The sequence below is a fragment of the Hyalella azteca genome, unplaced genomic scaffold (genome assembly GCF_000764305.2).
Source record: "Hyalella azteca isolate HAZT.00-mixed unplaced genomic scaffold, Hazt_2.0.2 contig10758, whole genome shotgun sequence".
Lineage (NCBI taxonomy): Eukaryota > Metazoa > Arthropoda > Malacostraca > Amphipoda > Hyalellidae > Hyalella > Hyalella azteca.
In genome coordinates this window covers 224951-238373 of record NW_025940781.1, presented here as the reverse complement: position 1 = coordinate 238373, position 13423 = coordinate 224951, and the positions used below count along the sequence as shown (strand labels likewise).

General features: G+C 38.4%; 1 protein-coding gene across 8 annotated transcripts in view; it reads left to right on the top strand.

Annotated features, from left to right (window-relative positions):
* The first annotated feature begins 1267 nt into the window (after window positions 1-1267).
* Window positions 1268-13423, top strand: part of LOC108677908 (zinc finger protein rotund) — a 169359-nt gene continuing 157203 nt past the window's right edge. For 4 of the 8 annotated variants that reach the window (XM_018166219.2, XM_018166216.2, XM_018166215.2 and 1 more), the window contains exons 1-2: window positions 1268-1598; window positions 9152-9199. In XM_018166219.2, coding sequence (XP_018021708.2) covers window positions 1533-1598; window positions 9152-9199 — 114 coding nt within the window. In that variant the 5' untranslated portion in view covers window positions 1268-1532. The remainder of the gene's footprint in view (window positions 1599-9151; window positions 9200-13423) is intronic. The other 4 variants (XM_018166225.2, XM_018166223.2, XM_018166221.2 and 1 more) reach the window with 1 other exon arrangement.

Here is a 13423-nt window from a genome sequence, read left to right as displayed (position 1 = left end):
GCAAAAACGTGTAGCTAGTAAAATAATATGCATGGCAAGCTTAATAATTCTGGAAATTTTAAAATCATGAACACTACTGGCGGAAGCTTACAAATGGCAAATCACCCTTTATCGAAATCCGTTTCTTTGTAAATAACTCGTTGTTATATGTTAATAAAATTCAACATGGAAAACATCTTATGTACATAATAATGTACATGTAGGAGAAACTTTCACACCGCGGCGCGCGGCCGAGCAGCTTCCGACAGGATAAGGAGGGAGCGGCGAGCCCGGTCAAATATAAAACAGCTTGCAAGGGTGGAATAAAATTCCTTTTAAATTATTTGTTTCTTCGTAGGCCTAGACATTCGTTTTCTGTGCGGCCTGGCTTAAGGGGGAACTGTGGCGCTGGGATGAGTTTGTAGTGCACTGCATATTGGCATTACTGTCAATACGGTGCAGTGCATACTGCACTGCAGCTTTACCTATATATTACCGCGCGTACGGTGCAGTGCATACTGGCATTAAAATCAGTAAGGCGCAGTGCATATACTGGCATTACCATTTGTACGGTGCACTGCATATAGGCATTGCCGTGCGTACGGTGCACTGCATCTTGACATTACCGTGCGTACGGTGCACTGCATCTTGGCATTACCGTGCGTACGGTGCACTGCATCTTGGCATTGCCATGCGTACGGTGCACTGCATCTAGGCATTACCGTGCGTACAGTGCACTGTATCTTGGCATTACCGTGCGTACGGTGCACTACATCTTGGCATTACCGTGCGTACAGTGCACTGTATCTTGGCATTACCATGCGTACGGTGCACTGCATCTTGGCATTACCATGCGTACGGTGCACTGCATCTTGGCATTACCATGCGTACGGTGCACTGCATCTTGGCATTACCGTTCGTACAGTACACTGTGCATTGACGTTACAGGTTGACGTCAATATGTAGCAACAGCAGCAAAGGTGTGCGCATAATCATTACAGAGGTGTTCAATTTACAGGTGTTCGGATATCGTGTATTATACCGGCACTTCTCCATACCATCTGGAGAAGTATCGTTTTAAAAAACTTACTAGTTGTAATTTTTATCCATTAAGTTACTTTTGATGCGTGGACGGTTCTTCACCGCAGTGATTGCCCAAGTCTTCCATTGCGACAGATTATTGTCATATTGTTATGTTTTCTTTAATTTTCTAACTAATCAAACCTAAATAATGGAAATATATTTTGCATTTTCAACAGGTTCCTTTTACTTAATTTTCAATAAAAAATGACTAACATTATGTGAACCAAACCCGTGTGATTGAACTGCGTTGATAAGCACTCCTTTCATTAAATATGGAAAATGGATGATAAGAAGTGGAAAATATTTTGTGTTTTACTTTTTAGTTCGTGCGAATCAGTGCATCTTTTTTTTATTTTATTTTAATTTGAAGCCTCTCGATATAATGCTACCGGCCAATAATCTACGTTTCTATTAGGCACATAAAAATTTTCAATTAATAAATAGAGTTGAAACATCGCCGGGCACTCGGCATGCCGTCGCAAAACGCATGTCAAGTCCAGCCTCCGCCATACCGACGCCTGCTGGACCGCTCGCATGTAAGTATACATAAGTTATACCATTCAATGTCATCTAAATTTAAATGGAGTCGTATAATCGAACCGAGGGAAATGTCGTGTTACATGTTCGTAACGAATTTCTCATACATCCCATAATATGTTAGCCGTCATGTAAACATGCAAATATAATGTGAGGCATGTAAAATAATGTGAGATGTTGTGTAATGTTTAAAGCGTTGTTCTGAAATGATGTGAACACTAGCCTTGCCTTTATCATCGGTTAGAGACGTTTTATCGCCCTCACTACAAAAAAAAATATTTGCATTTATTTTGGCATTGTTGGCATATAGCAGCGTCTTAATACATTTGTGTACAGATTAGTAAATTAGGTAAGTAAATTAGGTAATTTCGTATGCATGAACAAAATCTACTAAATCTTATGAAGCGTGAATGCGAGTAGTTTAGGGGGTCGTTATCGGGCGCTGCCTTGTGGTGCTCTCCCAATATTATGTCAATTTAGCAAGAATATTAACTCAATATCAAAATAAAATGGTTTAAGGCTGCAATGCAATACATGGCGCCGAGCAGTTTTTTCAGTTGGCGCAGTTTTTTCATTATTGGCTACAAAATCGATTGCAGCGCCGGTAGGATTTTTTCTAGGGAGCGTCCAACATCCTACCCCTTGCGTCCTCCAGCGACTACTGGCTGTCCCGACAAGCTTCCGCGGTCCTTCTGTTCCGGACCAAAAAAAATATATATTTCTAAATTCAATAGCATATATCATATAATTTTTTAAAACATTCTTCGACAACGTAACAACAAGAATGCGTGGTCAGTCGTGTGGGCGCATGTTTAGATTGGACTTTGTTGTTGATATCATGAAGGTAGATAAGTCAAGATAAAATCTATTTAAGTTTAGAGCAACGTTATAATATTAAAGCAGATGACTCCCGCCCAAAGACGCTTCTTATAGCACCCAAGGAAGAGGGAGGGGGGGGCGGCAACCCAAGCAGACCTAAGAAGCCGCGCTAAAAAAATATTTCAGAATCGACGGCAGCCACCGCAGTTTGAAACTCTAGTTGACGCTCCGTTTCTAACTCAGCTTCATTGGTGAAGCATTGAAGCTACTAATAAAGCGTTTCCATGTATATCTTCTTGTGGTAAATCGCAATTTTCTGATATTTTCTCGAGTTTTGTTCGCAATTATCCGAGCACTGAATCCGGTTATGAAAATGTATCAGATCTACACTGAATTTAAATTTAGAAGTTTCCTCTATCTATTTATAACGCAGTCGCAGGTAACTAATAATTGCATGTTTATCAATCTGTTAATTTTGTGTGTAAGCTTTGTGATTTAATTTTTAGATTGTTTGAATGTTACCAATTTGACATCTTGTTAAACATACACGAGACATCACAGCCAGGCTAGCGGGTGTCTCTGAAATGTGGCCGCCGTAGCCCGTAGAGTTGCTCGCTAGTTGCTGAGCCGCTACGTAGAGTTGCTGAGCCGCTACTGAGCGGCTATTGTTCATGCGCGAGCAACAAGGAAAAGTCGATAAGAATAGAAATATTATAATATTTATTTGAAATTGTAAATTATTAATTTGAATAGGTATGTCTTATGAATTTTTTATTATTATTAGCACGATTTGGTGGATGTAGCATTATCTACTTCCTTGCTGCATGCTTCCTAAAAATAAGACGGATGCTAACGGCATTTCATTCTCAGCGGAATTTTTTTTACATCTTTATACCTCATGCTTCTGTTGGTTCGGGAAATGGAAAATAAATCTGCAGTCAAAATTTTGTAATTTCCTGCTAGATTTTTGACCATATGACGACTTAAACTCCTAATATATTTACGAGTATTACTTTTTAAAATTAATTTTATATGAACAGTAATTTGTTTCGCTTTCTCTACCGTGATGACAGAAAATTAGTTGTAATGTTCTACTAGTGCAAGATAAACTCTGAATTTTTGTATTAATTCAATCTTTTCATTCAGTCCCGTCATTGCAAGATTATTGATGAAAATTTGTTAAGCCGGTCCCCAAAACAGGGCAGGTCAGCCTTTTGGAAAGCATTCTTTTTTTTTAAAGCCTCCTAATTTTTCGATGTTAGCACAAAAGGATTTAAGTAACGCACACCATGCTTTATCGGAATTTATTCAGTGCGCTATATCCTGGAGATATGGCATCAATAAAAAGTAAAAAAAAGCTAAGGGACAAAAGTTTCAAATTATTAGGCATGCTTTATTTCGTGTCATAAATTTTATATTGCTTATGCTCGTTCCATATAGCTTATGCTCCTATCATACTTTGCCGTCAAACGTTTCGTTTCTTTGTTAAATTTCAAAATGTAAAATGACTCCAATTAACTTAATTTTAATCAATTTAATTAATCCTATCAAACGTATATGCAATATTTATCTCTATTTGCATCATATTCAAACAGATCAATATTTGGAATATATGTTCAGATTTTTACCGCTGTATATGAGAGCCTCAGAAGCAGCAACCAACGCCATCTGCCACCTACCCCGAGGCTGGTCTTCTTTTATTACTTTTAATTTATAAGCTCGTCATCTTAGGTTGGTTTTAATGGAGGCAACGATATGAGCGACGGGCGAGCGCGTAACAAATGATGAACCTCTGATTATTGCCTGATTGATCACATGGATAATCTCATGCATATTCACCTTGATCGTTGTAATGGTCACATCGATCCTACCACGTCACCGGGTCAGCAGTTATCAGGATACTCGTTCCTGCGAGGCCTTTCCCTTCCACAGTTTTATTGGACTTTTCGGATTAATATCTTTTTTACTCCATTTATATTGATCTAGTCTGGTATTTCTTCATTCTTTTTTTTTTACACCTTTTATATTGATCTAGTCTGATATTTTAAACCATATTCACATTATTACCTAACCATTATCAAACTTTTTAGTTACTTTTTCACAGCTATGTAAAAAGTATCTTCATATTTTTTCTTCGTTATCATCATTTGATAACTTGCATTGAACTCTGGTATTACAATTAAACAAGTGACTGTCGCTGCATCCTTCCTTGCGCGGTAAACAAGCGACTGTCGCTGCACAGTTTACTTCCGCTGTCGTTTTTCATGTTTTATCCGAGAAAATTTTGTACAATAGCCAATAACTCTCGCAGTACGTGTACCCACCCATATACGTACTGCACTGCTCACATGAGTCACGTGGACCCATATACTGCACAGCTCACATGAGTCACGTGGACCCATATACTCCAAAGCTCACATGAGTCACGTGGACCCATATACTGCACAGCTCACATGAGTCACGTGGACCCATATACTGCACAGCTCACATGAGTATGGTTATTATTATGGTAATTATGGCACGGGCTGGAAGAGTTTAGCTCACGAATTACCATATATTTTTTCACGCGCGTCGGACAGGAAGATTGTGTCTATCATCAACTTCTTTTTATGGGCAATGATGATTTTTAACTTCCTATTTTCTGCCTTTCCATTTTTCATCAAACAGAAAAAAGGCATATGTTATCGTTGAGAATGAGTTAGGTCTAAATACTATGCGTTTGAAAACTACCATATAAATTACTTTCCAGTGTTTCCAATGTTGACAGATTAATTCACAAACATGTACAATGAATTTATTATTTTATTTTCAATTATTAAAAAAAAATATTTATCAAAAATTTTTTAATATTTCATAAAAAAAATATTTATCAAAAATTTTTTAATAATTCATACAAATTTTTTTGTATTTTAAAAATTATTTCTTCTGTCAATTGATTCAAGCATTGTCTCCGCATTTACGCAAGTGTGCAAAATTTCAGATCGATTGGACAAGTAGAAGTGTGTTAAATATTGATTATAAAATTTTTAGCAGATAAACAACAAGAAGTTAAGTTAAAGAGAAGTGTTGTAAAAATGTATAGAAGCAGTATCATATTCATGCCACAGCTGGGATAGTAGTTTTATTGGGACATTCAAAATGGCACATAATGTGACCGTTGAATGTTATCATATGTAAACCTCACGGCGTTAAACCTGAGATTAAAATCAGTTGCGAGCGGAATGAACTATTCGTTAATGTCAATTAATAATTTAACCCAAGACGATGACTACTATTAATCATACCACAAGTATAATCATAATAGGTGTGCATTACCAAACGAGGAAAACATACAAATAATTCACCTATTTCACAATTATTTGCCTGGAAATAGGCGACGAAAAATGTCCATCGACCGCCACGCGTCCGCCCCTCCGGCGCCCCAGCTGGACATCGGCCAACGCAGCTAAAATACACGAACTGCTAATAAAAATTAAAATAAAACCCCCAAAAACAAACACAAAACTCGGCCCAGTTCTTGTTCCCGCGGCGTTCCTAAATCTTAGAAGACTTCGAGAGACTTAACGTAGGTGTCCTAGAATAAGTTTATTTTAAATAAGTGTGTGCAGTCGCTGGATAGTTCTTATATGTACCTCCAAGTATGTGTTTTTTGACAGTTTGGTTAAGCACTTACAAATACTCACATGATTGGAAAAGAGAATTTAATGTGTTTCTGAATGTGTATCATCATGAATGCCATTTTGGCGGTTAGATAATAATATTCTTTTGCTTCAATCGATTATTTTGACATGATATCACTCCGGAATAATGGCGTAGTGCGAAAATCAACGACTTGAAGTATATAATAAAGCGCAGCATATGGGAGCCGCATCGCTCTGACCTGCCGAGGCCAGGTTGGACTAATTCGTTCACTTGTCATTATGTTATTCCTACCGAGATTGTGATATCATTCAGTGATGGATGTTTCATGGCATTATGCTATTCCTACCAAAATTGTGACACTAATGTCTGGGTGAAGACAGTGATGTTCTCAGCCTAAATTATATAGCCTCACGCTTATGACTTTCACTGCACAATCTTGAATGCATCCGCTGCCTCCAGTCATTCGGATTTTATCTGTCAAATGACCTATACTTTAGAGGTGCTAAGTACCTCGTAGTACCTCTAAGTACCATGCTAAGTACCTCATTGGTTCACCGCGCTCTTACAAATTAGTCTTTTGTCAGCTGTGAACGGCACCGAAGACCGCCGATTCAACTTTTTTTTAAAGCATCATCTTCTTGGTTTTCCTGCAAAATGTGATGACTATCAGTAGCTCCAGGAAACTTTTGTGATGGAATAGACGCGAGGCTGGGTTTCGGAGCATAAATATTGTCGATAACAATCAATGACGATGTTATCGTGATCAATCGGTCATCGCTGGGCTGTCGGTAATGACAGCTTCGCCTTTGATGTGACCGCACCATCTTCATTTGTAAGCTTTAAACTTCGCACAAAATACAATTCAAATGATTGGTCTTACTCCTGTGTTTGAACACTCCATATGGCTATGGTTACTATTAAGAGTAGTGTTACGGTGTAACGCATTTCTTTAGAAATTATTTGCCCATTTAATAAATTTTGGTAAATTCAAACATCGAGTGATGGGCTCGCGAGACACCCGCTGTGTCTCTCACACATGCGCCACGAGACACCCGCTGTGTCTCTCACACATGCACCACGAGACACCCGCTGTGTCTCGCACACATGCACCACGAGACACCCGCTGTGTCTCGCACACATGCACCACGAGACACCCGCTGTCATGCACCACGAGACCGCGCTGTGTCTCGCAGCGTTCAGTGCAACCCTTCATTATTCGGTTGATAGATCGCGTTCAGTGGTAGGAAGAGGCTCAAAAAAGTCTATTTTCCGAAGCCAGCACAAAGATGACGCTAAATGCTGAGGCAATTAGACCTAAAAAGCTACTCAGGATGCCATGCATCCAAAACCGGAAGGAACAACGTAAGAAATTCAACAGGGGAGCCAAGTGAGCATTCGAAAGCGATGAGTGGCATGAACGAGTGCATGCTCGCTAATCATTCTCATCCCTTCAGAATATATAGAGAATATTTTTCCACTAATTATATATTATGAAAAATCATATACGCATCAAAAATTTCCTAAAAAATGTGCTAAATATGCTAAAGCTGTATTCATAACAACAGGTACGGTACTTAGTTGTAAATACGCGTAGAAAAATGATAGAAATGTATAGCGCACATTACATCATAAATTTTGCTTCGAAATTATCTTGGTGAGTTTACGTGCAATCCAAACGAAGGTGTAGCTATCTAGTACATTTCTAATTTGAGCTCGGACAATCATAATTATTTGGGAACGAATATTTGTCCAACTGTAATAGTATTAATAATCATTTGAAGCGTGACCCGACGTGATATTATAACTTTATGCCTCCTTCCGTACTATTTTTTTTATTTCTGAGTCGAGAAGATGAGAACTAACAATTTTTAAACACTCTGGATATGCCATATGTCAAATACTGATCAGGTCACGCAGCTGAAAATCAATATGTATAATTTCCGGCAAATGATAAAAAAATCTAATAACTTTCATCCTGAGGAAGAACATGTATCATTTGCCTCATTACAATTGAGTGACAGAGATACGGCACTGTATTGCACAACATGGCATGCGTTATACGACAACATGGCATGCGTACCACGGCGTAACTAATCGATAATTATCAATTTACTCTACAGAAATGCGCTCATGGTGATGCCTTAAAATGATGAACGCTGTTTAGGATGCGTCATGATGACCGGGCATCACAATCGAACGATCGCGTGATCTTTGACATGATCGAGTCGATCAACAATCGGAAATTTTCACTGAACAAACACAAAGGCGGTGGCAGGAGCTGGCGAGAATTAAAACCATACACGTGAAAAAATCTTCCGCAGGGAAGCGGGTAAAAAGCGTGGCAGGAAGGATATGTCTTGTAAAAACTCTGCGGCCGTCACTTTGATATGCAATTATGGCGTCAACAACGAGTGTTAGGAACGCTTTCCTTGAACACACTACATCCGCGCGGCAACTTTTCCATTTAAAATCGTAGACATTATATACGGCCTCCGTAACATCCAAAGTCGGCCGTCTGTGGTTTCACGTCAAGGGAAAACTATCAACGTAACCGAGGGTGGGATGAAACTGGATACAATGAAGGGACGCGTGTAATAGCTTTATATGCTTAGACGCGCCGGCCGGGCTAATGACTGCGTGAAGCTGCTCCCGCGCTCTGCAGTTAGATGGGCATGGAAAGATTATTTGTCAAGATCCTTGGCGCTGTTGCGACTTAATAGACGGAATACATTACTTCAATTCATATTAATTTGGCCCTTCACTATTTTTAAGGCATTTTTGCCATTGATTGAAGAAATACTGCGGTAATTAATGAACATTAATTAACTTTTGTCATTCAACTAAGTTTTGCGACGTATCGCATGGCGAGAAATGTCGGATATGGAAGAGATGACACTGATGAATATAGCTGAAACTTCCCTTTTCTTTTTATATTAAAACTTTCACAGTCAAGCAATGATTTTTTAGTAGTTACACTTGAGGGCTGACTGATTCGACGTATGTTAGTAGGCTTCACTTGATTAACTTTTAGGGAATATATGTATAAATATTATGTTCGATGAACGTATGTTAAAGATATTTTTTCTTGCAGGTATGTAGGATGAACGACAGACGTGGCACCTTCCTTGACCTGCTCCAGGTATGTTAATAAGAAAAGTGAGTTGAGCAATGGGCTAAAAACGGAATAGTATTGTACATGTGTAGGTTCACAATTTAAACAATTTCACATCAGTTGTATGATGAAGAACAAAATATTTGAATAAAATGCATTGAAAATATGACGAAATTTTTCAATTAATTTGGCTTCTTTTAATTTGTTTTCGAACAATCCTAAATAAGTCGTATACGTTATTGTTTGATGATTCTGTGCTGCTACCGAATTTATCGCAAATTAGCTCCGACACATGTTAATGCCAAAACAGTTAGTGGTTTTTCAGTTTTACCTCTGCCTCATTAATTACGACTGCCATTGTGTATCATAGACTGGAATTAAATAGCGAAATTTGACCAATTCCTCAAGCCAGCCGTCAAGCGAGACTACGAAATCGTTGCAATCAGTATTGCTATGTTGATCTCCAAACTCGCACCGTGTGCCTCCTCAACTTGTCTCATGTTTTACAAAGATCGTGAGCATCAAGTCCACAGGTAAACAAACTTTTTAACGTAATTTTTGTCTTCCTCGCTCAAGCCAGTACTTACATCATGAATCTGATACCGTCTAATTGTGCCTTCCACGGCACACGAATATGTCCTACCTTGTCCCGGCGCTGGAAAATACATCCACATGACCCCCAACACAAAACTCCCATACACTCACACAACACCCACACGCCCACACAACACCCACACAAAACCCATACAAAATCGACCCATACCATGCAACAACCGAGAAAGACACACAATGCTGATGTGGTTGGTCGCCATACAATGCCCTACTCAATCGGTGTAAACTTTACATTGTCATACAAAATATCACGGCAGCCGCTGTGAAATGCGTCGTTTTCGAGTATAGTTTATCTTTTAGATATGAAAGCTCGATTCTGACGTCTGCTTCTCTCGGTGTCCTCGCCCAATTCTTTCCTGGCTGATGGGCGATCATATTAAATTTTATGCTGTTCCTTGGCGTAGCATTCACGCGTTTTATTAGCCAATGATGTATCACTAGTTTTTCGTGCAAGGTTCGTTTAAATTGTGCTTACGGTGCCTCGGTAATTATGCTTTCAATTTGAGTCAACTTCGAAGCCGAACATGAGACCGGCATTCAGGAACAGACGACATATTAGAATTTCGAAACCTATAGCAAAATAATATAACAGAGAAATGGCGAAAATATAATAATTATTATTTTACTGTCAAGTCATTTCAGACCAGATGCTTGCGTTTCAATACATTGTTTATGTTACGACCACACGGCAAAACGGCAGTTCGCACGGCGCTCTGCATGAGAAGTACGAGAGGAATAATAATTGTTTGCTACCGAATTTCAAGTTATTGCTGGAAACAATAGATGAAAGCTAGAGAAGATCTATATTATCGTGTCACTGGTTTGGCTGTAGTACATATCACATGTATGCTGTACCTGTGTTTGATCACTTCATGAAATAACTCTTTGATCACTTTAAGACCATAAAGACTGTTTAGAAAGAAACTTTATTATTATTTTCTTTAATTGTGGTTCAAAAATGTGATCATTATCGTTGACTTTATTTCATAGTACTTTATTTATTCATTGAATCATTGTATAAAATTTATTTATTTATTCGATATATGTGACCTTGCTGACCGAGAAGCTCTCTCCAGACCGCTGCGAGTAATTATCCCAGTACACCTGCACGCTGCATATTATCTGATATTTCTTGTTCATTGAATGGACTGTTTGGAAATTACAGTTTTGTTCATTGATAGCTCATATGAATAAATCACTGAAATATCAGGCCAGTCATAATAAAACATGTGATCCAGATATGTATCATCCAGCAACTCTTCTTCCTGTTACGCTTCATTTACAAGATTTTTATAACGCTTGTTCATTTGATTTGTAAATGAAACTCGGCACGACAGCGCTTCCCAAACCCGTACCAGCACTTTTTAGACTTAAATAATGTGCATGACCCAAATTATTTTTCATTGGGACTGGATCAGGTCTTTTCATCGGTTTAGTTGTGCAATTTTTGTTAGAAAAATCAATAAATTTTCGTACTGATCGGCTGAAAACGGACAGAGTTTGAGGCCGACGTGCTAACTACGGTGCAACCCCATACAGCATTTATCCGCCTGTAAATTTTACTAAAAGTTCTCCTAATTAAGATAGATTCTGGGATCTCCTGACAGTCTCGTTATTACTCGCTTTAGAGGCAGCTTTTGGGAGTCATTTTAAGCTTTTTACTTGTGTTAAGGCGAGCACAACCTTTGGCTCTGCTCAGAGACGGACTACAGGCCGGGTCTGACTGATGCAATAATGTGCCTCGAGGGAGGCCAAGCCGTGTGATGGAGCGTGGGAAAGCCTGCATTATGCCTACACAAAAGGCTTAAACTCTTCAGGAATTTACACGCAGATCAAATTGAAACTTTCGACTGGGTTGATTATATCACCCAATGCTTCTAACTATGTGTATTAGAAATACGTCACAGCTCGTAAAATATGGTCTCAGTTAAATTGCTTCAGGTGATAAGAAAATCAATTTAATTTATGGAGCTAGTTTCATGTAATGATGTATTTCAATTTCCATGAAGCACGATGACAGCGTGTGATTGGCCCCGAGGAATTTTTTTTACGATCCCCAATGCTTACGAAGGCTAACTACGGAACATTAAATGCACTGTTTCATTTTCGTTTGCGAAGGATTTGAATGCACGATTTTTCGTTCAAATTTTTTGTAAAATCATGTATTCAAGTTTTTCACAGACGAACATACGTAACCGTTTAAGATATTTCCTTCTCTTGAGGGCCAGCGCCAAACTTAAGCTCAATAAGCTTACTAAATCAACTAGAGATAAATCGTACATGACAAGCTTGCTTCGGATACAAAAGGTATTGGAGAATTAAGTGTTCTACATGCACTTTCCGTATAAGTTTTAGCTTTGCAGCGTTGGTGGCAACGATTATAAAAGTTGAACCATTTTTGCACTGCTCTGAGCTCCATACTGGGCTACACTCTACAGGAGAATTGCAGATTGTGGTAGATTCCAATTTTTAATGATGCTGTATCCCGTATTTGAATAACGTATAGCAGTTCCTGGGTACATTTTTTAGCATTATTAAATAAACAGGTGCCGTATTTAAAGCCTAATTTATTGTAGTCTTCTCACCGTTGCCACATAAGATTCGGAGCCATGTTAAGAAATATATGGAAGTAATGGAACCAAAACTTGGATATTTGTTATGGTCCCGGTAATTAAAATGGTTTGCCTTCAAAGTCTGACCTGCAACACAGAAAACGTTTCTTCACTTATGGGGCAAACTATCGTCGTGGCCAGTTGTGATTGGTCGTTGTTGTTTACAAAAATTGCATTGGTGCTTAAACACGTTTAAACATCAACTACGTCAAACAAGCTTGTTAAGAATCAATAATATGTTTAATTATGTAACTCGTGTAAAGCTTTTTTTGGAAATTGTGCTGTTTGATGCCTAGTGGTCTTACTGCAAGTCATTACTGTTTCGCAGCGAATGTCGGTTAGTCTCGAATGTCAGACTGATTATTTCAGAAATAAATTATTTTATTTTTAAAATTCATGTGATAAATAACTATTGGAACTTATTCGTATCTCTAAATCATTGGAAGTTGTTCAATAGAATCAGTGATTTCGCTTAGCATGCCCGTTAATCTTTAAGATGGCGCCTTGCAAATTCTGGCCCGCTGAGCTGCCTCCAAAGCCTTGATCAATGCTAAGAAATTGCCAGTTTGTAGCGCATTGATAATGTCTATGGCTTGAAGTTTCAGTATGTGTGTAGAGAATTTAAAAGACATCAACTATGCTCTCTATTTTTGCTCATTTTAGTACCATTAATTGTATGGCCACACGAGACCAGCTTTCAGATCCCGAAGAGACAAGTCAAGAACATTACAAGCATAAGCGGTAGGCCAAACTCGGCCTATTCTTTGACAAAAATAAAGCTATATTATAATATACGGTTATATACCTTACTTTTTTGGTGGCTTTTAACACATTTAATACCTCACATGAAAGGTTCATTTTATTTTTAGTTTATCACTTGCATTACGTACTTTTTTGTTGTTAGATGTAACGTTTATACTGATATTTAAATCGTTGTTAAATTTATTGTATTTGCAATGATTATTTTTTATTCCTCGCTCGTCGTTCCAGTCGCTTCCTCCATTGACCACTCTTCCTCTCCTCCTTG